This window comes from Podarcis tiliguerta (assembly GCF_965153285.1).
Source record: "Podarcis tiliguerta genome assembly, chromosome: 10".
NCBI classification, from domain to species: Eukaryota; Metazoa; Chordata; class Lepidosauria; order Squamata; family Lacertidae; genus Podarcis; species Podarcis tiliguerta.
This window is the reverse complement of record NC_139543.1, coordinates 70471796-70495321: the sequence shown is the minus strand read 5'-3', so window position 1 is coordinate 70495321 and position 23526 is coordinate 70471796. Positions and strand designations below refer to the sequence as shown.

The window sequence follows — 23526 nt, the reverse complement described above, 5'->3', positions numbered from 1 at the left end:
CCTGGCTGTCTCTGGGGGTGGCACCTCTATTTTGGGACCCCCTGAGGATCGGGGGTCTGATTCCTGAACCGCAGAGGGTGGGGCTAGATGACCTTTGTTGTTCCCTTCCAATTCTACGGTTCTCTCATTCCACGACCCCTCTCGGCGACAGGGCAAGGAAACTTTTCTTCCAGAGCCTTGCCGGATTAGTCTATGCGTCCCACTCTTTGGGGTCCGTTCATTCACATGGCTTTACGGTTTGCAAAACTGGGTTACAGTCTGTGTTTTCCTCCGGTTTCTAAATCCTGAAATAGTAGCCAGGCGCCCCACCCCCGTTCCACGTTTTTAAACAAATCCATCTTTTCCTGTGGAAACTCCCTGCCACTTGGATATCCAAGAGTCCACGTCTCTGCTGTGTTCTTTTCGGCGCCTGCTAAAACAATATATTTTTCTTAGCCAAGTCTACCCAGATATCTAGAATGTGGATCAGTGTGTGTTCAAATCTGCTTTTAGCTTCTTGCTTCTCTTAATTTGAGGGTTGTCTGTTTGTTTGTTAAATTTCTATACAGCACTTCGTCCGAGGATCACAGGACAGTTTACATTTTAAATAATTGCTTTTAGCTGTTTTTATTCTTTCTGGAAACCGCTGTCGGGTTCCTGGTTCAAATCTCCAGGACCTCCAGGCAAGGCTGGGTGAGTCCACTGCCCTGAAACCCTGGCCAGCTGCTGCCAGCCCGTGCAAGCAGTATGAAGCTAGATGGACTAATGGATTTACTCAGTATTAGACGGTTTTCTGTGTACCTCTTTGGAAAGATTCCTGGCTCAGTGCTAGAGCGTCTGCTTGGCATGCAGAATGTCCCAGGTTCAGACCCTGATGGTCTCTCGAGGCAGGACTAGCACAGGCCCCATCTGAAAACTTGCTGAGCTGCTGCCAGTCCGTGTTGGTAATACTGAGATGGATGGACCAGGTGTCTTCCTCAATGCAAGGCAGATTCCAATGTTCCGCATTCAAAAGACACTCAATTTTTAAATGTGGCAGTATCTACACTGCGGAACTCCCTGCCTATTTTAAGCAGGCAGGCAGCTTCAAATCACTTTTTTTAGCAGCTCCTAAAAACATTTTTGTTTAGACTAGCTTCTCCAGATGTTTACAGAGTTGGTGCAAGCACTGTTTTTGGCCCATCATCACTTTAAGTTCAGGAGTTCATTAAATTATTGTTGCTGTTTTTTCTGGCTTGTGATTTTATTGCTTTATCTTGTTTTGTAAACCGTGTTGAGGGCTTTAAAAATATATATATACAATCAAGCAGTGTACACATTTTACGAAATAAACAATAAATGTTCCCACGAGCTCACAGAGGGAAATTGAACGTTTTACTTATGGGATTCAATTTTACTGGAGCCCAAAGCAGCCCATTTTGCACTTAATAGATCATAGTGCCAACAAAGGTCCGTATAGTTAAAGCCATGGTTTCCCCAGTAGTGATGTATGGAAGTGAGAGCTGGACCATCAAGAAGGCTGATCGCTGAAGAATGGATGCTTTTGAATTCTGGTGCTGGAGGAGACTCTTGAGAGCCCCATGGACTGCAAGAAGATCCAACCTCTCCATTCTGAAGGAAATCAGCCCTGAGTGCTCACTGGAAGGACAGATCCTGAAACTGAGGCTCCAAGACTTTGGCCACCTCATGAGAAGAGAAGACTCCCTGGAAAAGACCCTGATGTTGGGAAAGATGGAGGGCACAAGGAGAAGGGGATGACAGAGGACGAGATGGTGGGACAGTGTTCTTGAAGCTACAAACATGAATCTGACCAAACTGCGGGTGGCAGTGGAAGACAGGAGTGCCTGGCATGCTCTGGTCCAAGGGGTCACGAAGAGTCGGACACGACTAAACGACTAAACAACAACAATAGATCATAGAGCTGTGGAAATGGAAGGGACCCTAAGGATCATCTAGTCCAACCCCCTGCAATGCAGCAATTTTTTGCCCGATGTAGGACTCGAACCCACAACCTGAGGTTTAGAGTCTTTTGCTCTATCGACTGAGCTATCCCAGTAACCAGACTCTTCTTCGGCGGCTGGGTGGAAAAGCAACTGTTCCCATCTCCTCTTTGCTAGAACCTTCCTCTGCCCTCTGGGTTCCCCTCCCTGGGGAAAGAGGCAGGATCCAGCCAATTTTGCATTTAAGAGCATTCTTCTTCCCTTCCCGCTGGAGTCAATGAGACTTCAGACTGTTTCGCATTCCCTGCATCATGCACCAAAATAGCTAATTATGCCTGGCCTGGAAAGAGTGGAGAGCAGTTTCCCTCCCTCTCCTGAATGTTCAAAGACTCGGGACAGATAATAATAATAATAATAATAATAATAATAATAATAATAATTTATTTGTACCCCACCCATCACAAGATCAGATAAAAGGGAAGGCTCTGCATGCAACACGTAGTTAACCTGTGGAACTGCCTCCCACATTAGGCAGGGCTGGCCACCAACCGGGATGGCATTAAAAGAGGATTAGCGGGGGGGGGGGGAATTGTGGATGGCTGCTGGCCGCAATGGCTCTGCTCTGCCCTACACAATTAATATGCAACAATGTAGGGTTTTTATTTATACCCTGCCCTTCCCGGGCTCAGGGCAGCTAACAACAAATTTAAAACACTTTAATTATAAAAGCAGCATAAAATACAGTCTAAAAACATGATTAACAATAAAATTCAAAAATCAATTTTGGGGAAATAAGCACTAGATAATCCCTAGGGCTAGCTGGCTGAATTGGTCCTCCTTGGGCCAGCGAGGAGGCCAGGGGAGAATTAGCTGTGGGGTCTCAGAGAGGGTGATCTTCATAAAAGGGGAGGGGGAGGGAGAAGGGAAATAAAAAATCAGGCTGAATTCAGATTAAAGGCCAGGCGGAATAGCTCTGTCTTACAGGCCCAACGGAAGGAGGTTAAATCCTGCAGGGCCCTGGTCTCATGGGACAGAGCATTCCACCAGGTCGGAGCCATCACTGAAAAGGCCCTGGCCCTGGTGGAGGATAGCCTGACTTCCTTAGGGCCCGGGACCTCTAAACTATTCATGGACCTTACGGTCCTCTGCGGGGCAGACCAGGAGAGGCGGTCCCATAGATAAAAGACAGTCCTTCTAACTCAGCTAGCAGAGCGCCAGACTCTTAAGCTCAGGGTCGCGGGTTTGAGTTCCACGTTTAGGCAAAAGATTCCTTCATTGCAGGGGGTGGGACTAGATGAAACTTCGTGGTCAATTCCAGCTCTACAACTCTATGGTTCTGTCATTCGCGAAGCACGTCGTTAAACTGTGGAACTCATTCCTGCGGGAGGCAGTGAAGGTCACCAAATTGGATGTCTTTGAAAGAGGATTGGAAGGGGCTATCGGTGGCTGTGGTGCTGGAGGAGACTCTTGAGAGTCCCATGGACTGCAAGAAGATCAAACCTCTCCATTCTGAAGGAAATCAGCCCTGAGTGCTCACTGGAAGGACAGATCGTGAAGCTGAGGCCCCAAGACTTTGGCCACCTCATGAGAAGAGAAGACTCCCTGGAAAAGACCCTGATGTTGGGAAAGATGGAGGGCACAAGGAGAAGGGGACGAGAGAGGACGAGATGGTGGGACAGTGTTCTTGAAGAGACCAGCATGAGTTTGACCAAACTGCGGGAGGCAGTGGAAGACAGGAGTGCCTGGCATGCTCTGGTCCAGGGGGTCACGAAGAGTCGGACACGACTAAACGACTAAACAACAACAACAATCTGACGGCTCTGCTCTGCTCGGAGGCGGCAATGGTTTTGACCACCAGATTTTGGAAGCCGCAAAAAACCAGAAGCCTTTTTTGCTAGGTATTTTAGGCCAAGACGTACCAAAAGAAACAAGGACTTTATTTATGTATGCCACTACAGCAGTGAGAACGTTGATTTCACAAAATCGGAAGACTGGAGAAACACCAACTAAAGAACAACGGCAAGAGAAGTTGATGAACTATGCAGAACTGGCAAAAAATGACAGACTAAGAGAAAAAGACAACAGTGACTTTGAAAAAGAATGGGAACCGTTTATATTATATTTGCAGAAACAAAGGAAGTCAATAGACTTGGTGGCAGGATTCAAATCAACATTCACATTATCAGTACTAGAAAATGTTTAGGAAATAGTGAGATATTATAGTGTGTTTACTTTTATTTTTATGTTTTCAGGCTTGGTGTTATGTTACTAATAACTTTTTTCTGTTAGGAGATAGCAAAGTGGGTGAAAAGAGAAACAAACCAGAAATGGAAGTTGGGGAAAAACTTGGAGGGGAGGAATATATAATGAATGTTAAGAAATTGAGATGTGTGTAATGAATGAAAAAGAAAAATGAATAATTAAAAAAAAAACCAGATTTTGGAAGCCGCAGGAAAGGAAAGGGGTCTTGTGTGCGAATCCTGCTTGGCACTGTGGCACTGTGAGAACAGGATGCTGGACTAAATCCGTAGCTGTCAACGTTTCCCTTTTTTTAAAGGAAATCCCCTTATTCCGAATAGGATTCCTCGCAAGAAAAGGGAAAAGTTGACAGCTATGATCCTGCAGGCCTCTTCCGATGTTCTCATGTCCGTGCTGCAGACACACTTGTCACATCAATGTGGCGCCCTGTGCGTGAGAGACGGTGAAACTCTCCCAAGCCAGCTGTGACGTTGGGTGCACATCTGTGCGTGCCCTTCGTAGGTCCCTCTGCTGTATTTGCAGGGGGGGAAACCCCAAAGTCCGGGGCTGTCGCTGTGAATCATTTGTGGACAGATGCGTCCCCCGGCCCACATAATGTCCGTGTGCAAAAGGCAACGCTCCCTTTGTCGAGAGCTCGGCCGGGACTGAGCGGTGCCTGGGCGCTTTTCCCAGAAAACCCCTCCTGATCCCAGTTTAATTAAGAACAGCTGGGGCTGCTCCAATGGAACAGGGGGGAGGCAGACTGGAATGTGGGGGGAGGAGAGAGAGCATCTAGGCCCCGCACGCCGAGTGGCCTTTGGAATATGCGGTCAACTCTCGGCCTGGAGTTGGGTGGACGGACTGAAAAAAAGACAGTAGTGAAGTATGGAAGTGAGAGCTGGACCATAAAGAAGGCTGATCGCCAAAGAATTGATGCTTTTGAATTCTGGTGCTGGAGGAGACTCTTGAGAGTCCCATGGACTGCAAGAAGATCCAACCTCTCCATTCTGAAGGAAATCAGCCCTGAGTGCTCACTGGAAGGACAGATCCTGAAGCTGAGGCTCCAAGACTTTAGCCACCTCATGGGAAGAGAAGACTCCCTGGAAAAGACCCTGATGCTGGGAAAGATGGAGGGCACAAGGAGAAGGGGACGACAGAGGACAAGATGGTTAGACAGTGTTCTCGAAGCTACCAGCATGAGTTTGACCAAACTGCGGGAGGCAGTGGAAGACAGGAGTGCCTGGTGTGCTCTGGTCCAGGGGGTCACGAAGAGTCGGACACGACTAAACGACTAAACAACAACAACAACAACTGAAAAAGACAGAAGTGAAACCCGGCCCCTGAAGCTAGACCGCTGCCAATACTTTTGTAACCCGCCCCCCATTGCATTATAAAGCTGTTTGCAAGCCGCGGGAACAAGAAAGACATCATTAAGCAGTTGGTCGCTTACCTTTATGGGGATGCGGGTGGCGCTGTGGGTTAAACCACAGAGCCTAAGACTTGCCAATGAGAAGGTAGGCAGTTCGAATCCCGGCGACAGGGTGACCTCCCGTTGCTCGGGCCCTGCTCCTGCCAACCTAGCAGTTCGAAAGCACGTCAAAGTGCAGGTAGATCAATAGGTACCACTCCGGCGGGAAGGTAAACGGCCTTTCCGTGCACTGCTCTGGTTCGCCAGAAGCGGCTTAGTCATGCTGGCCACATGACCCGGAAGCTTTACGCCGGCTCCCTTGGCCAATAAAGCGAGATGAGCACCACAGTCCCAGAGTCGGTCACAACCTGGCCACAGTGATCCATGCGACGGTCACCTCCAGGCTTGACTACTGTAATTCACTCTATGCGGGGCTGCCCCGGAAACTCCAGCGGGTGCAGAATGCCACAGCAAGGCTCCTGACAGGGTCCCTGCCATGGGAGCACATTCACCCAGTGCTCTACCAGTTGCACTGGCTCCCGGTGGAGTATCGAATCAGGTTTAAGGTGCTGGTTTTGACCTTTAAAGCCCTTTGCGGCTTAGGGCCCTTGTATTTACGGGACTGCCTCTCCTGGTCTGCCCTGCAGAGGACCTTAAGTTCCATGAATAATCATAGTTTAGAGGTCCCTAAGGAAGTCAGATTATCCTCCCCCATGGCCAGGGCCAGGGCCTTCTCAGTGATGGCTCCGACCTGGTTGAATGCTCTGTCCCAGGAGACCAGGGCCCTGCAGGATTTTACTTCCTTCTGCAAGGCCTGTAAGACAAGCTATTCCACCTGGCTTTCAATTTGAGCTTAGCCTGATCTTTTATTCCCCTTCCTTCCCTCCCCCTCCCCTTTTTATGAAGATTACCGGCTCTGGGATCCCACAGCTAATTCTCCCCTGGTCTCCTCACTGGCTCAAATACGACTAATTTAGCCAGCTAACCCTGGTGATCATCTAATGTTTATTGGATGGATTTCCCCCCTAAACTGAATTTTGAATTCTGAATTTATTGTTTTACACGTTTTATGCTTTATTTTATGCTGTTTTTTGTTGCATCAATTAAGTTTTTTAAATTTGTTGTTAGCCGCCCTGAGCCTGGTTTTCTGAACCGGGAAGGGTGGGGTATAAATATAAATTTATTATTATTATTATCCTAAAAGGCTGCCGTATCAGGCCCACCGAGTCATAAAATTATAGAGTTGGACTAGGAGGCACATGGGGGGTGTGGAAAACAGGGACAGCTGCAAAACTGTTAGTGGGTTCAAAATTTCAACGCCTCAATACAGTTGCATGCCTGCCGTCGCTGGGCTGTGTTGAAAACGGCTTCTCCGTACGAAGCAGTCGCCGCCTCGCTGCCTTGCAGGGTCGTTGTGAGGATTAAACGTGGAGGGGGAGAATTGTGCGTGCCTTGAGCTCCTCAGGGGCAGGGAAGGAGAGATAGCCATGCAAAGAATAAAGAGATAAATGATGGACAACACTCAACCAACAAAGCTGACACTAGCATATGAGAACAACGATGGCTTTGTTGAAGAACGGGAACCTCTGTTGGACTGTGTAAAGAAAGGTTATACAGTGGTACCTCGGGTTACATACGCTTCAGGTTACAGACACTTCAGGTTACAGACTCGACTAACCCAGAAATAGTACCTCAGGTTAAGAACTTTGATTCTGGATGAGAACAGAAATCGTGCTCCGGCGGCGCAGCGGCAGCAGGAGGCCCCCATTAGCTAAAGTGGTGCTTCAGGTTAAGAACAGTTTCAGGTTAAGAATGGACCTCCAGAACGAATTAAGTACTTAACCTGAGGTACCACTGTATATGATGAATTTTCAGCGGCAGGATTTGAACTCCGAGCCACAGAAAGAACGAGAGATTGTTGTGTCATGGTTACGATGTCGAAGAGGGAAGACGGGGTGGAGCAAAGGGGTCGGAGGAGAAACACCACAGGAAATGGGATGGAAAAATAATTTTAAAAATAATAATGTATTATTTATACCCCGCCCATCTGGCTGGGTTTCCCCAGGCACGCTGGGCGGCTTCCAACCGAATATTAAAAACAATACAGCGTCAGACCTTAAAAACGTCCCTAAACAAGGCTGCTTTGAGATGTCTTCTAAAAGTCAGATAGTTGTTTATTTCCTTGACATCTGCTGGGAGGGCGTTCCACAGGGCGGGCGCCACCACCGAGAAGGCCCTCTGCCTGGTTTCCTGTAACCTCACTTCTCACAGGGAGGGAACCGCCAGAAAGCCCTCGGAGCTGGACCTCAGTGTCTGGGCTGAACGATGGGGGTGGAGACGCTCCTTCAGGGATACTGGACCTGATCATGTATTGGAATTTTATGCGGCATTTGTGGAAATCTAATAAAATTCTGTTCTCATCCTGAAGCAAAGTTCTTAACCCGAGGTACTATTTCTGGGTTAGCCGAGTCTGTAACCTGACGTGTATGTAACCTGAAAATCTAATAAAATAAAATCTAATAAATTGGGGGCGCGGGTGGCGCTGTGGGTAAAACCTCAGCTCCTAGGACTTGCCGATCGCATGGTCGGCGGTTCGAATCCCCGCGGCTGGGTGCGCTCCCGTCGTTCGGTCCCAGCGCCTGCCAACCTAGCAGTTCGAAAGCACCTCCAGGTGCAAGTAGATAAATAGGGACCGCTTACCAGCGGGAAGGTAAACGGCGTTTCCATGTGCTGCGCTGGCTCGCCAGATGCAGCTTTGTCACACTGGCCACGTGACCCGGAAGTGTCTTCGGACAGCGCTGGCTCCCGGCCTATAGAGTGAGATGAGCGCACAACCCTAGAGTCTGGCAAGACTGGCCCGTATGGGCAGGGGTACCTTTACCTTTTTAATAAAATGTATTTGAAAAATAAAGGAACAGATAAATAGATATTAAATATTCCTCTTCCACCTCACCAACACCACTGCTCTCTCTTTTTATTTTTGCAGTCATTGACCTGCTGGAGGCCCTCAACGTCACCCGCTCTGTCGTGGGGGTCACCAAGGCCAAAGGTCCCGATCCGGGCGTGCCGGCCTGGAAGTTCCGCCAGCGGGTGCCCCACCTGACCCTCCCCTGGGACTACTCTGTCTACCTGCTGTCCACAGTTCAGGCGGCCCTCGGTTTCCACTTTGTGGCCCGCCAGAGCCGCGCCTCAGAAGGGACCCTGGTCTCCCTGGTCTCGCCAGCCGCCACCAAGCGGGACGGGCGCCCCCTTCTGCAGCTGGTGTCCAGCGCCCGGTCCGGCCGGCTGCGCCTCGACTACCGCGCCGTCCACAACATGGAGCCGGCCTCCTTGGTCTTCCCCGGGACCAACCCCTTTGCCCACGGTCTCTGGGTACGGCTGGCCCTCCATCTGGAGCCGCAACGCATCTCACTCTTTGTCGACTGCCAGGAGCCCGTCGTCTTCGAGAAAGGCGGTGGCGAGGAGGTTTTGAGCCTCATCCTGCCCCTGGACCTGCAGGTCACCTTTGCCAGTTTGGAAGGGGACAAGGCCAGCAAGTTCCTGGTAAGTTGGCAACGCCATGCTCCCAAATGCCAGTACCTGCCAGGCGGGTGAAAGCTGTTTCCTGGTTCTGCTGGATCTCTCTCTTGTCTTTCTTTTTAAAAATATTTTTATTAAATACAGTGGTACCTCGGGTTACATACGCTTCAGGTTACATACCCTGCTAACCCAGAAATAGTCCTTCAGCTTAAGAACTTTGCTTCAGGATAAGAACAGAAATCGGGCTCTGGTGGCGCGGCGGCAGCAGGAGGCCCCATTAGCTGAAGTGGTGCTTCAGGTTAAGAACAGTTTCAGGTTAAGAACAGACCTCCAGAATGAATTAAGTACTTAACCCGAGGTACCACTGTAATAATAATAATAATAATAATAATAATAATAATAATAATAATAATTTATTTGTACCCCACACACCTGGCTGGCTTTCTCCAGCCACTCTGGCTTCCAGCAGAATATTAAAATACAGTAATCTATTAAACATTAAAAGCTTCTCTAAACAGGGCTGCCTTCAGATGTCCTCTAAAAGTCTGGTAGTTATTTTTCTCTTTGACATCTGGTGGGAAGGTGTTCCACAGGGCGGGCGCCACCACCGAGAAGGCTCTCTGCCTGGTTCCCTGTAGCTTGGCTTCACACAGTGAGGGAACTGCCAGAAGGCCCTCGGTGCTGGATCTCAGTGTCCGGGCAGAACGATGGGGGTGGAGACGCTCCTTCAGGTCTACTGGGCTGAGGCCGTTTAGGGCTTGAAAGGTCAACACCAATACTTTGAATTGTGCTCGGAAACGTACTGGGAGCCAGTGCAGGTCTTTCAAGACAGGCGTTCTCTGGTCTCGGCGGCTGCTCCCAGTCACCAGTCCAGCTGCCGCATTCTGGATTAGTTGTAGTTTCCGGGTCACCTTCAAAGGTAGTCCCACACAGAATGCATTGCAGTAGTCCAAGCGGGAGATAACCAGAGCATGCAGCACTCTGGCGAGACAGTCCATGGGCAGATAGGGTCTCATCCTGTGTACCAGATGGAGCTGGGAGACAGCTGCCCTGGACACAGAACTGACCTGCGCCTCCATGACAGCTGTGAGTCCAAAATGACTCCCAGGCTGCGCACCTGGTCCTTCAGGGGCACAGTTACCTCATTCAGGACCAGGGTGTCCCCCACACCTACCCACCTCCTGTTCCCCAAAAACAGGTTCTATTATTCTGGTGCTTGATTTTCACAAAACCAGCCCTTTCTCAATTCATACTCCCACGAGGCATTTTTAGGGTGGCTTTATTTTATTTTATTTTATTTCTTTTCATTTTGCAGGGCTACTGGCAGACAGCAGAGATTTCGCCCAGTGGCTTCCCCCACCGTCCCTGGCACTGCGAGAACCTGCCAGGTAAGAGCTGGGGGTGTTGGGTGGCATCCCGGTTTCTCTGCGCAGGTGTTGGCTGAGACGCCCTTGGCCAACCTGCCACTCTTGAGGCCTTTTGGACTATAATTCCCATCAGCCCAGTCCAGCACAGAGTTGTATGAACTGGTGGCTGGTGGAAGCACGTCTGGACTCATAGTCCAGAACATCTGGGAGCTGGGTATGTTTAGCCTGGAAATGAGAAGACCGAAAGGTGGTTTTTAAACTGAGATTCCTGCATTGTGGGGGGGGGGGGGGTTGGACTAGATGACCCGGGACAGTTGATCCCTTCCATCTCTACAATCATTCTTTGTCTGCTCGGAATGGAGTTGGTGGGAACGGGGAAGCAAAGAAACGTAACATCAAAGCAATCCGCTGACTTTGGGAACGTTCTCGCCCTGTCAAGCCTTCAACATCTGTGCAAAGAGCAGGAATCAGCCGCGCCAGATGTTCTCTGTCCTGGGCGGGTACAATTTGTGGGCCTTGGATGGGCTCCAGCTGTTGAGAGAGGAGGAGGGGGCTGACATCTGGAATAGAGTGGGAAAGGAGTGGGGGGCGATCTGTCTGGAGGGAGGTGACAAAGGGGCTTGACGTTTTTTCTCTGTTCGCGAGCCAAGCGAATGGCTTGTTGGAGAGATCTCTCTCTGGGGCTTTGCAAATGATCCATTTAATTTTTGCGCTAAGTATTATAGCTGTTAAGGACACGAGAAGCGGTTGCTAGTGCAGGTCAATGGCCCATCGGGTCCAACATCCTGTTTTCTTTTTTCTTTCTCCCCCCCCCCCTCAATTTTTTTTATTCCTTTTATAACACAAACAATACAAACAAATTCTTGTCTTATCCTTATTTTTTTCTGAACATTGTTAGGTGAGCTTCCCCAAGACCCCCCTATCTGATTTTCATTTTACCTCATCTTTAGCAGTTTCATACATCATAATTTTTAATTTTTTTAAATCACACTTTCCGTACTTTTACCATAAAAATCACATTTTATCACTTACAGATAATACTGTTTTAAAATACACTATCTTCTACTTCTACCCTACAGCCTATATCCACTTCCAGAGCTATTCTAGGATTTAAATATTAACATATTTTTTGAAATATTCTTTAAACTTCCTCCAATCTTCTTCCACCGTCTCTTCTCTCTGGTCTCAGAGTTTCCCGGTTAGTTCGGCAAGTTCCGTATAGTCCATCATCTTCATCTGCCATTCTTCTATAGCTGGTAAATCTTGTTTCTTCCAATTCTTCGCTAATAATATTCTTGCAGCTGTTGTGGCATACAGAAAAAAAATAACATCCTTTTGGGGGATTTCTCCCCCCACTATACCAAGTAAAGAGGCTTCTGGTTTCTTAATAAATATGTTTTTCAACACTTTTTTCAGTTCATTATAAATCCTTTCCCAGAAGTCTTCTACCTTGGGGCACGTCCACCACGTGTGGTAAAAGGTTCCTTCTTTTTCTTTACATTTCCAGCATTTATTATCATGAGTATGATACATTTTTGCTAGCTTCACTGGTGTTAAATACTTATCTGTACATCATTTTCATCAGTTTTTCTCTTAATACATCACATGCTGTAAATTTAATTCCTCAGCATCCTGTTTTCACAGTGGGCAACCAGAGTCCCCCCATGAGAAAACTGCAAGTAGGATTTGAGCAAAACAGCCCTTTTCCCCTCTGGTGGTTTCCAGCAACTGGGACCCAGAAGCATCGGGGCCTCCAATTGTGGAGGGCAGCCATCCTGTCTAGGAGCTGTCGAGAGCCCTTTCCTCCTCTGTGAATTTGTCTCACCCTCTTTTAAAGCCCTCTAGGCCTGTGGCAGGGAGTTCCACAGGTTAACAGCGTCCTGCGCCATTCCTTTAATCTGTGTCACAGGATTGACCTATGCCTCCATAGACAGCTGTGAGTCCAAAATGAGCACTGGTCCTTTAGGGGCACAGTTGCCCCATTCAGGACCAGGGAGTCCTCCACACCTGCCCGCCTCCTGTCCCCCCAAAACAGTACTTCTGTCTTGTCAGGATTCAACCTCAATCTGTTAGCCGCCATCCATCCTCCAACTGCCTCCAGAATAGCATGCTGTGAACTTCAAATCGCTCTTCCAGATTTCCCCCCAGAGATTCAAATCTATATTACATTGTTACATCTCCAGCACTTGTCTGATTCGGACTTATACATTTTAGCATGTCTTGTTTTTGTTTAGTCGTTCAGTCGTGTCCGACTCTTCGTGACCCCATGGACCAGAGCACGCCAGGCACTTCTGTCCTCCACCGCCACCCGCAGTTCGGTCAGACTCATGTTTGTAGCTTCAAGAACACTGTCCCACCATCTCGTCCTCTGTCGTCCCCTTCTCCTTGTGCCCTCCATCTTTCCCAACATCAGGGTCTTTTCCAGTGAGTCTTCTCTTCTCATGAGATGGCCAAAGTATTGGAGCCTCAGCTTCACGATCTGTCCTTCCAGTGAGCACTCAGGGCTGATTTCCTTAAGAATGGATGCGTTTGATCTTCTTGCAGTCCATGGGACTCTCAAGAGTCTCCTCCAGCACCAGAATTCAAAAGCATCCATTCTTCGGCGATCAGCCTTCTTTATGGTCCAGCTCTCACTTCCATACATCACTACTGGGAAAACCATAGCTTGAACTATACGGACCTTTGTTGGCAAGGTGATGTCTCTACTTTTTAAAATGCTGTCTAGGTTTGTCATTGCTTTTCTCCCAAGAAGAAGGCGTCTTTTAATTTCACGGCTGCTGTCACCTTCTGCAGTGATCACGGAGCCCAAGAGAGTAAAATCTCCCACTGCCTCCATTTAGCATGTCTACCCCGAGTTAAAAACTTGTCCCTATCCCCTTTCGCTTTGCTGTGCATAACTTTATAGACCTCAATCTGTTTCTGTCCTGCAAGTTACGTCTCCCCCAGGAGACCTAAAAGATGAGGATGGATTTATTTGGGGCCTCCTACGCAAATCCACTACTTTGGTTCCCCCAAAATCTCTGGAAGAATTCCCCCAAGTTGTCGACCCACGCTGCAAACCTGTTCATGCATGAGACCGGATCGCGTCATCGCCAGCCCCACAAAGGCATCGCTGACCTCTCCTTCTCAGCATGGAAATGGCATCGTTAATGTAAAAATTGCAAACGGGACCCAGAGATTTTTTTAAAAAAAGTTGTATACAGAGAGCCTCCGCATTTCCTGCTGTATCTATGAACCAAGTGCCTGGGGGTAAATATAGCATACGTGGCTTTAAAGGCTTGATCTGATGTCTGCCTGTTCCCCAGAGAGGAAGTTATGTATCTAAGCTCAGGCTTCTCATCTGCCAAGGAAATATTAGGCAAATAATGTAGTTAGAACAGCTGTTCTTCAGCTAATAAGTCTGTAGCTGGGCTGGCTGCGGTTAGCCTTCCTGTAAATAAGGAAGACCGAAGAAGACCGGCCAGAAAATGTTGCTTTCTGGCAGGGATGGGGGGACCTGGTTGTCGCGACTGATGGGAATCGAACTGGCAAATGGCAAGGATATCTCCGGAGAGCCCCAGGTTCCTCGTCCCTGTGGAATGGAGTGCTCCTCTGAAGGGTTCCAGCCAGCCATGCCCTCTTAGAATTGTAGGGTTGGATGGGACCCTGCGGGTCATCTAGTCCAACCCCCACAATGCAGGAATTTTTAAAAATGATTTTTATGAAGTTTTCCACTTTTATCATAATCACATTTTGTTACATAATTTTATAACTTGATACATGATAAGAGGACCAACTTCCTTCCCTCTCTCTTTCTGACTTCCACACACCTTTCTATATTCTCCGCATTTTCTATAATCACATGTTTACCTTATTATAATATTTCATCTTGTTATCGGTAAATCACTCCCTTATATTTACATTACAAAACATTTCAATGCAAACCTACAAACTTTTTCAGACGTTTACAATTTTCTTTCCTATAAAGTATAAATTTGTTCCAGTCCTTTTTTTAAAATGAATTTTTATTGTTTTCCTTACATATTCTTTTCCAACAAACCATAATAATACCAGTCCCTTTGACTCTGCCGAGTCGCGACTCCCCTCCCTCCCTACCATTGGTATATTTAACCCCTTTCTATCGCACACCTCATTCTCACAATAATACTATTATACAATGGAGGTATTATGTCAATCCTGCTAGTGTCTTAACCTCTTTACAATTCTTCTTTAAATATTCAATAAATTTACTCCAACTATTTTGGTATCTTTGATCTTCTTTCTTTCATATAAAGTATAAATTTGTTCCAGTCCTTTTGAAACAGTTCGTCACGCTGATTCCGGAACTTCCCCGTCAACTTGGCCATCTCTACGTGCTCCACCATCTTAACCTGCCAATCTTCCAGTGTTGGGAGTTACCGCTGCTTCCATTTTTGAGCCAGGAGTATCCTTGCAGCCATTGTGGCATACATAAACATATTTACATCTCTTTTATGTATTTCCTCTCCAATTAAACCTAATAGAAATGCCTCTGGTTTCTTTTGTTAAAGTTATACAGTGGTGCCCCGCAAGACGAATGCCTCGCAAGACGGAAAACCCGCTAGACGAAAGGGTTTTCCGTTTTTCAATGCGCTCTGCAGGACGAATTTCCTATGGGCTTGCTTCGCAAGACGAAAATGTCTTGCAATTCTTGCGATTTTTTTTCCGCTCCCCACCCCCTTTTTCTAAGGCACTAAGCTGCTAATAGCCTTTTAGCAGCTAATCCGCTAATCCCTTAAGACTTTAATAGCCGCTAATAGCCGCTAAACCGCTAATAGCGCTAATCCGCTAATCCGCTAATAGGGTTGCTTCGCAAGACGAAAAAACCGCTAGACAAAGAGACTCGCGGAACGGATTCTTTTCATCTTGCGAGGCACCACTGTATTTTAAAACCTTTTTCAATTCATTATATATTATATCCCAGAAGGCTTTCACTTTAGAGCAATGCAGGGATCTCAGCTAAAGCATCTCTGACAGGTGGCCATCCCACCACTGCTTAAAAACCTCCAAGGAAGGAGGGGGAGTCCACAACCTCTGGCAGGAGACAGTTCTGCTGCTGAGCAGCTCTTACTGTCAGAAAGTTTTTCCAAATGTTCAGTCAGAAGTTCCTTTCTTGTAACTTGAAGCCATTGGTTTGAGTCCTACCCTCCGGAGCAGGAGAAAACAAGCTTGCTCCCTCTTCCATGTGACAGCCCTTAAGATACTTAAGATGTCTCTCATATCTCCTCTCAGTCTCCTCTTTTCCAGGCTAAACATATCCAACTCCTTCAACCGTTCCTCATCAGGCTTAGTTTCCAGACCTTTGTTCATCTCCTCTGCAAACTTTCCAGCTTGTCAACTTCCTTCTTAAATTGTGCTGCCCAGATTGGGACACAGTATTCCAGGTGTGGTCTGACCAACAGGGCCTTGCAGAGCCAGGCAGAGGCCCGGGCCAGGTAGATAATGTGCCCCCCCTTTTTTTTACCCTGGGGATAACTGAAGTCTTATGAATAGATAAAGGGGTAAAGGGACCCCAGACTGTTAGGTCCAGTCATGGCCGACTCTGGGGTTGCAGCGCTCATCTTGCTTTACTGGCCGAGGGAGCCGGCGTACAGCTTCCGGGTCATGTGGCCAGCAGGACTAAGCCACTTCTGGTGAACCAGAGCAGCGCACGGAAACGCCGTTTACCTTCCCACTGGAGCAGTACCTATTTATCTACTTGCACTTTGAGGTGCTTTCGAACTGCTAGGTTGGCAGGAGCAGGGACCGAGCAACGGGAGCTCAACCCGTCGCGGGGATTCGAACCGCCAACCTTCCGATTGGCAAGTCCTAGGCTCTGTGGTTTAAGCCACAGCGCCACCCGCATCCTGTTCAGGAGCTTAGGGCCTCATCAAACCTAAATCCAGCCCTGTTTGGTTTAACCCACAGTGCCACCCGCGTCCCTATAAATAACTAAGCATATAAATAATTTTCACAAAAGTTATGCTGACAAATAATTTTATTTCAAGGCTTGAGCCGTATCTGCATATAAAGACAAAATGGAAAATGTAGATAAATATGCTGACCGAGGTCCCCTTTGGAATTCGAGGCCCGGGACAAGTGGCCTATATCCCCCCCCCCCCTTTGTGTGGGCCTGCTGACCAAGGCAAAATGGAGCGGGACTATGACTTCCCTTGATCTGGACACTAGACTTCTGTTGATGCAGCCTAGAATAAAGGTAAAGGTAAAGGTACCCCTGCCCGTACGGGCCAGTCTTGACAGACTCTAGGGTTGTGCGCCCATCTCACTCAAAGAGGCCGGGGGCCAGCGCTGTCCGAAGACACTTCCTGGTCACGTGGCCAGCGTGACATCGCTTCTCTGGCGAGCCAGAGCCGCACACGGAAACGCCGTTTACCTTCCCACTAGTAAGCGGTCCCTATTTATTTACTTGCACCCAGGGGTGCTTTCGAACTGCTAGGTTGGCAGGCGCTGGGACCGAACAGCGGGAGCGCACCCCGCCGCGGGGATTCGAACCACCGACCTTTCAATCAGCAAGCCCTAGGCACTGAGGCTTTAACCCACAGCGCCACCCGCGTCCCTTGCAGCCTAGAATAGCATTAGCCTTTTTTGCTGCTGCATCACACTGTGGACTCATGTTCAGCTTGGGGTCCACCAAGAACCCCAGATCCTTTTCCCATGTCCTGCTAGTGAGCCAGGTGTCCCCCATCCTATATTTGTGCATCTGGTTCTTCTTGCCTAACTAAAACATCCCAAATGCTGCAGCTTTTGTTCACGGGAGAGTCGCTCCACCCCCACCCCACCCCCGATCGTTTGTTGTGCCCTTTCTTTATCTTTCCCCACCTCCACAATATCCTTTCGCAAGGGGTTGAGGTGACAGAGCTCTTTAAGAAACTCAACTTTCCGGCGTGAGCTGGAACGCCGCTTGCAAAACAGTGACCTGTTTTTGTGCTCTGAGATGTTAAGATTCTATGGTTCCTCCTTCGAGGATTTACGCCGCTCAACCTCATTTCTCAAAAACCTTGTACTCTTTGCCCCATGACCTCTTTGGGGCAGCGGAGGCGGGGTAATTAATTACCTGAAAAGAGGCTTCTGAAGGGTCATCAGACTGAGCCTGCCAAAACATTTTGACCTTTGACTGCAGACTGGCAGTGGCTGTGGAGCTGGGTGCAAGTTGAGTTCCTTTAAGCCCTGCTAAAATTCAAACGGCTTTGTGAGCATTGTGTTCCAGAAGCTGCAGTGATCTGTGGGGGGCTGGTTTCATCCCCCCACTTCCTTCCCACATTTCCCAAGCATTTGAGAAGCTGCCTCCTAGAAAAGGGCACTGGGGACCTCTGAAGTCTTTGTCCAAATGACTGATTTATAGAATTGGAATGCACCCAGAGGTCATCTAGTCCAACCCCCGAAACGCAGGGATCGCAGCTAAAGAATCCCATCTTAAAAACCTCCTATGAGGGAGAATCCACCACCACCTTCTGTGGGTGTCAAACAGCTCTTGCATTGAGCAAGTTCTTCCTCCCCCCCCCCAATATTTTTTATTGATTTCCCAAATGTTTAACAAATACAACATAGCACGAAAAAACAAAGTACCTCTGGGTTATTTGTGGGGTCTGCCTGGTGTTTTTACATGAGTAGAATGTGTGCTTTTGTTTAAAATGCATCTCTGGGTTATTTGTGGGGCACAGGAATTCGTTCATTCCCCCCCCCAAAAAAAAATATATTCCGGCCCCCCACAAGGTCTGAGGGATGGTGGACTGGCCCATGGCTGAAAAAGGTTGCTGATCCCTGCACTAGAGCACGAGACTCTTCATCTCGGCGTTGTGGGTTCGAGTTTACTGCGTTGTGGGGGTTGGACTAGATGACCCTTGGTGCCCCTATGACATCATCAGGAGGGCACCTCTTGGCTGTTCCCAGGAGCGCCAGCCTGGCCCCGCGACTGTGGGTGCCTGGGACCACGGGTGCATGGCCCTGGCACTGAAATTTGTGGCTGCCTGGCTTCCAGTACATTTCCGAGCACAATTCAAAGTGTTGAGGCTGACCTTGAAAGCCCTAAACGGCCTCGGTCCAGTATATCTGAAGGAGCTTCTCCACCCTCATTGTTCTGCCCGGACACTGAGATCCAGCACCGAGGGCCTTCTGGCGGTTCCCTCCCTGCGAGAAGCCAAGTTACAGGGAACCAGGCAGAGGGCCTTCTCGGTGGTGGCACCCGCCCTGTGGAACGGCCCTCCCACCAGATGTCAAAGAGAAAAACAACTACCAGACTTTTAGAAGACATCTGAAGGCTGCCCTGTTCAGGGAAACTTTTAATGTTTAATAGATTACTGTATTTTAATATTCTGTTGGAAGCCACCCAGAGTGGCTGGGGAAGCCCAGCCAGATGGGTGGGGTACACATAAATTATTATTATTATTATTATTATTATTATTATTATTATTATTATTATTATTACAGTAGTACCTCGGGATAAGTACTTAATTCATTCTGGAGGTATGTTCTTAACCTGAAACAGTTCTTAACCTGAAGCACCACTTTAGCTAATGGGGCCTCCTGCTGCCGCCGTGCTGCTGGAGCCCGATTTCTGTTCTTATCCTGAAGCAAAGTTCTTAAGCTGAAGCACTATTTCTGGGTTAGCAGAGTCTGTAACCTGAAGCGTATGTAACCCGAGGTACCACTGAATTTAATAAAAATATTTTTAAAAAGAAAGAAAAGAGAGAGATCCAGCAGAACTGGGAAACAGCTTTCACCCGGTTGGCAGGTAATATTTTGTTGGAAGCCGTCCAGAGTGGCTGGGGAAACCCAGCCAGATGGGCGGGGTATAAATACAAAAATTATTATTATTATTATTATTATTATTATTATTATTATTATTAGGAATGGCCATCCCTGCCCACATCTCCTCCTGACCTCTCCGTCCTTTTTCTGGCCACCATTCGTTCTCTCTCCCACTTCTTTCCCCTCCTCCCAGCTGCTGGCAAGGCCTGCCCTGAGCCATCCATGCATCTAATGAGCATCTCGGCTCTGGCTGCCCCCAACTTGCCCCCTTCTGCTCATTAAGCGCTTCTGGCCTCCAGCCCCCCTGGAAGGGTCAGCCGGGCAGGAGGAATTGCCCAGTGTCTGGGCCCACACGCACACCCCCGCTGGGCCCCCGGGAGGGAGGGGTCGAGGCTTCACAACCCCGCCGGGTGCCCCCTGATCCAAGCTGCTGGTGGTGGTTCAGGGGGTCCTTGCGCCAGATGGAGGTCAGGCTGTGAGGAGGGGGCTGGAGTCCCACCAGACATGGAGGGGCAGCAGGAGGCCGGATGAGCAGCTTTCTTTCTTGTTCTTTTCCCCTTTAATTTAAGGTTTCGGAGGGCAAGGCAAGTGATCAAAGGGATGCAGATTTTGGGACATTTTAGCTTCGAGAAAAGCCAAGAAACAGCATGGCAAAAGCTCATAAAATTACACCTGGCATAGGGGAGGAGGGCTGTAGTGAAGTTGGGAAATCCTGGTATGTCAAACTCGGTTCACGCAGGAGTGAGGCATTGTGGGAGAGATAAAACTGTAGCCTTCTGGGGAATGGGGGTTTGGTCTCTTTAAACGTAAAGCTACCTGTCTCTAGAGGGACGCGGGTGGCGCTGTGGGTTATACCACAGAGCCTAGGACTTGCCGATCAGAAGGTCGGCGGTTCAATTCCCCGCGACGGGGTGAGCTCCCATTGCTTGGTCCCTGCTCCTGCCCACCTAGCAGTTCAAAAGCACGTCAAAGTGCAAGTAGATAAATAGGTACCGCTCTGGCAGGAAGGTAAGCGGCGTTTCCGAGCACTGCTCTGGTTCACCAGAAGTGGCTTAGTCCTGCTGGCCACATGACCCGGAAGCTGTACGCCGGCTCCCTTGGCCAGTAAAGCGAGATGAGCGCTGCAACCCCAGAGTCGGCCATGACTGGACCTAATGGTCAGGGGTCCCTTTACCGTTACCTGTCTCTAGAGGTGTGAGTCAATTATATCTTGACTGTAGGCAGGATGAGATGTTATCTGATTTGTCCTGGTACAGCTGGGGGCCTGAGTGCAGACTGGGTTGTAAAAAAGGTTGTTGTTTTGTTGTTTAGTCATGTCCGACTCTTCATGACCCCCTGGACCAGAGCATGCCAGGCACTCCTGTCTTCCACTGCCTCCCGCAGCTTGGTCAAACTCATGTTTGTCTCTTCGAGAACACTGTCCCACCATTTCGTCCGCTGTCGTCCCCTTCTCCTTGTGCCCTCCATCTTTCCCAACATCAGGGTCTTTTCCAGGGAGCCTTCTCTTCTCAGGAGGTGGCCAAAGTCTTGGAGCCTCAGCTTCAGGATCTGTCCTTCCAGTGAGCACTCAGGGCTAATTTCCTTCAGAATGGATGGGTTTGATCTTCTTGCTGTCCATGGGACTCTCAAGAGTCTCCTCCAGCACCAGAATTCAAAAGCATCCATTCTTCGGCGATCAGCCTTCTTTATGGTCCAGCTCTCACTTCCATACATCACTACTGGGAAAACCATAGCTTGAACTATACGGACCTTTGTTGGCAAGGTGATGTCTCTGCTTTTTAAGATGCTGTCTAGGTTTGTCATTGCTTTTATCGCAAGAAGCAGGCGTCTTTTAATTTCGTGGCTGCTGTCACTATCTGCAGTGATCATGGAGCCCAAGAAAGTAAAATCTCTCACTGCCTCCATTTCTTCCCCTTCTATTTGCCAGCAGGTGATGGGCCCAGTGGCCATGATCTTCGTTTTTTTGATGTTGAGCTTCAGACCATATTTCGCACTCTCCTCTTTCACCCTCATTACTTCTGGGTTTCGCGGCTCGCACATGCGCAAATGTTCAAAATGGCGTCACGCTCATGAGCAGAAGCGGCGAAAAGCGACGCGCACGTGCGCAGACGTGCTGTCGCTAGTTATGTTTGCTTCTGGATGCGAACGGCGCTCCAGAACGGATCCCATTCGCATCCCGAGGTACCACTGTATCTGCAATCCTGAGGACTCAAAGCACAGTTTTCAGTTTAATTTAAGTGGTGCCTCACAAGACGAAATTAATTCGTTCCGCGAGTTTTTTCGTTGTGCGAGTTTTTTCATCTTGCGAAGCACCACTGCATTTAAACACTAACAACGGCGGGGAGGGGGGGAGACGAAGGACAGCTGCCGCAGCCGGTACCTCGGACTCACCCGCGCGTTGTGGCCACTGCACGACGCGGCTGCTGGAGGGCGGCGGGGCTCAGGAGTGTGACTCTGGCTGCAACGCTGGCTGCTGGCGGCAGCGGCTCTCTGAGGGGAGCGCGTGAGGGGTGTGGGCAGCGGCGCGAGGCAGCCGGAAGGTCGGCCGTCAGCCGGAAGGTGGGAGGGAGCCAGACGAGCGGGGAAACGAGCGTGCATGCGTGCAGTGACAGTCGCCATGACAGGAGAGGCAGGGCCATTTCGTCTAGCGAAGCAAGCCCTTAGGAAAATCCGTCTTGCGAAGCACCTCAGAAAACGAAAAACCCTTTCATCTAGCGAGTTTTTCGTCTTCCGAGGCATTCGTCTTGCGGGGTACCACTGTAATTCACATGGTCCTGGGCACTGGGCCTAGTACCAAATGTTACCCTTGCAGAAGCAATAGATCCACCTGTCACTCCACCCCTTTGACCATTCCGGTTGCCTCCTTTTCTCTCCCTTTCGCTGACCCGCAGAGCCAGACCTCCTCCCTCTGTCCTACACCACAGCTGAGGAGCGCTATATGGATCTACCAGACGAGCACCTGCCTGGGCTGGACTCTCCGCCGCCCCTTGAGCCACCGGCCTTGACGGACATCCGCCACTACCAGCGGGAGCCCAGCGAGTCCGACTTCCCGCCACCAGGACCAGCGAGATCCAGCACAGCCAGCGCAGAGGAGAGGATACGGCGGCTGGAGGAGCTGGTGGACGGTCTGGGGACAATGTTGGACATGGTCAAAGAGCAGGTGAGGGAAGCTCAGGTCCCACCACGCAGAATTTTAGAGTTCGGGGGGAACCCAGCGGTCATCTAGTCTAACCCCGGCTCCACAGAAATCTTGTGACAGCAGCATTTTTGCCATATGTCCATTCTTCATCATCATCATCATCACCATCATCATCATAAACTTTATTTCACTAGCCAAAGGCCATGGCATCATTCACAAAGGGAACGATAAAAAAGCAACAGTAACCATAAAGGTAAAGGTAAAGGTACCCCTGCCCGTACGGGCCAGTCTTGCCAGACTCTAGGGTTGTGCGCTCATCTCACTCTAGAGGCTGGGATCCAGCGCTGTCCGCAGACACTTTGGGTCATGTGGCCAGCATGACAAGCTGCATCTGGCGAGCCAGCGCAGCACACGGAACGCCGTTTACCTTCCTGCTGGTAAGCGGTCCCTATTTATCTACTTGCACCCGGGAGTGCTTTCGAACTGCTAGGTTGGCAGGCGCTGGGACTGAACGACGGGAGCGCACCCCGCCACGGGGATTCGAACCGCCGACCATGCGATCAGCAAGTCCTAGGCACTGAGGTTTTACCCACAGCGCCACCCGCGTCCCACAACAGTAACCATAAATAACCACAAATACATCAGGCACCCCCCTTCACCTCTTTCCCACTTTTCTTCCTAATGTCTCAACAAATGAAACTGATTTGTAAAAATGTTACATGGGGAAAAAATATGAGAGAGAGACATTGCACACCCTTTTGTAAATCAAGAAAATCTTTAATACCGTATTTTTTGCTCTATAAGACGCACATTTCCCCCTCCAAAAATGAAGGGGAAATGTGTGTGCGTCCTATGGAGCGAATGCAGGATCCTTGGCTTCAGCGACAGCAACGCGAAGCCTCCGAAGCGCAGTGGGAGCACTCCCGCTGTGCTCCGGAGGCTTCGGGTTCCTTTCGGGTTCCTTCACCTAAGGCTCAGCGCCCCTTCAGCTAAACGGGAGGAGAAATGGAAGGGGCTCCGTTTCTCCTGCTGCTTCGCTGAAGGGGCGCTGAGCAGAGAGGGGGATATTTTTTTTTCTTGTTCTCCCCCTCTAAAACAAGGTGTGTCCTATAGAGCGAAGAATACAGTAAATAAAAAAAACCCAGGCACTGCAAATACAGTGGTACCTCT

General features: G+C 49.2%; 1 protein-coding gene across 1 annotated transcript in view; it reads left to right on the top strand.

Moving 5' to 3' along the window:
• Positions 1 to 7499: 7499 nt before the first annotated feature.
• The window catches only part of KCP (kielin cysteine rich BMP regulator), a gene marked incomplete at its 5' end in the record, with an annotated part of 94269 nt that continues 78242 nt past the window's right edge, over positions 7500 to 23526 (top strand). The window contains 4 exons of the mRNA XM_083401219.1: positions 7500 to 7533; positions 8552 to 9108; positions 10400 to 10472; positions 22109 to 22377. Of these exons, the coding sequence (XP_083257345.1) occupies positions 7500 to 7533; positions 8552 to 9108; positions 10400 to 10472; positions 22109 to 22377 (933 nt within the window). The remainder of the gene's footprint in view (positions 7534 to 8551; positions 9109 to 10399; positions 10473 to 22108; positions 22378 to 23526) is intronic.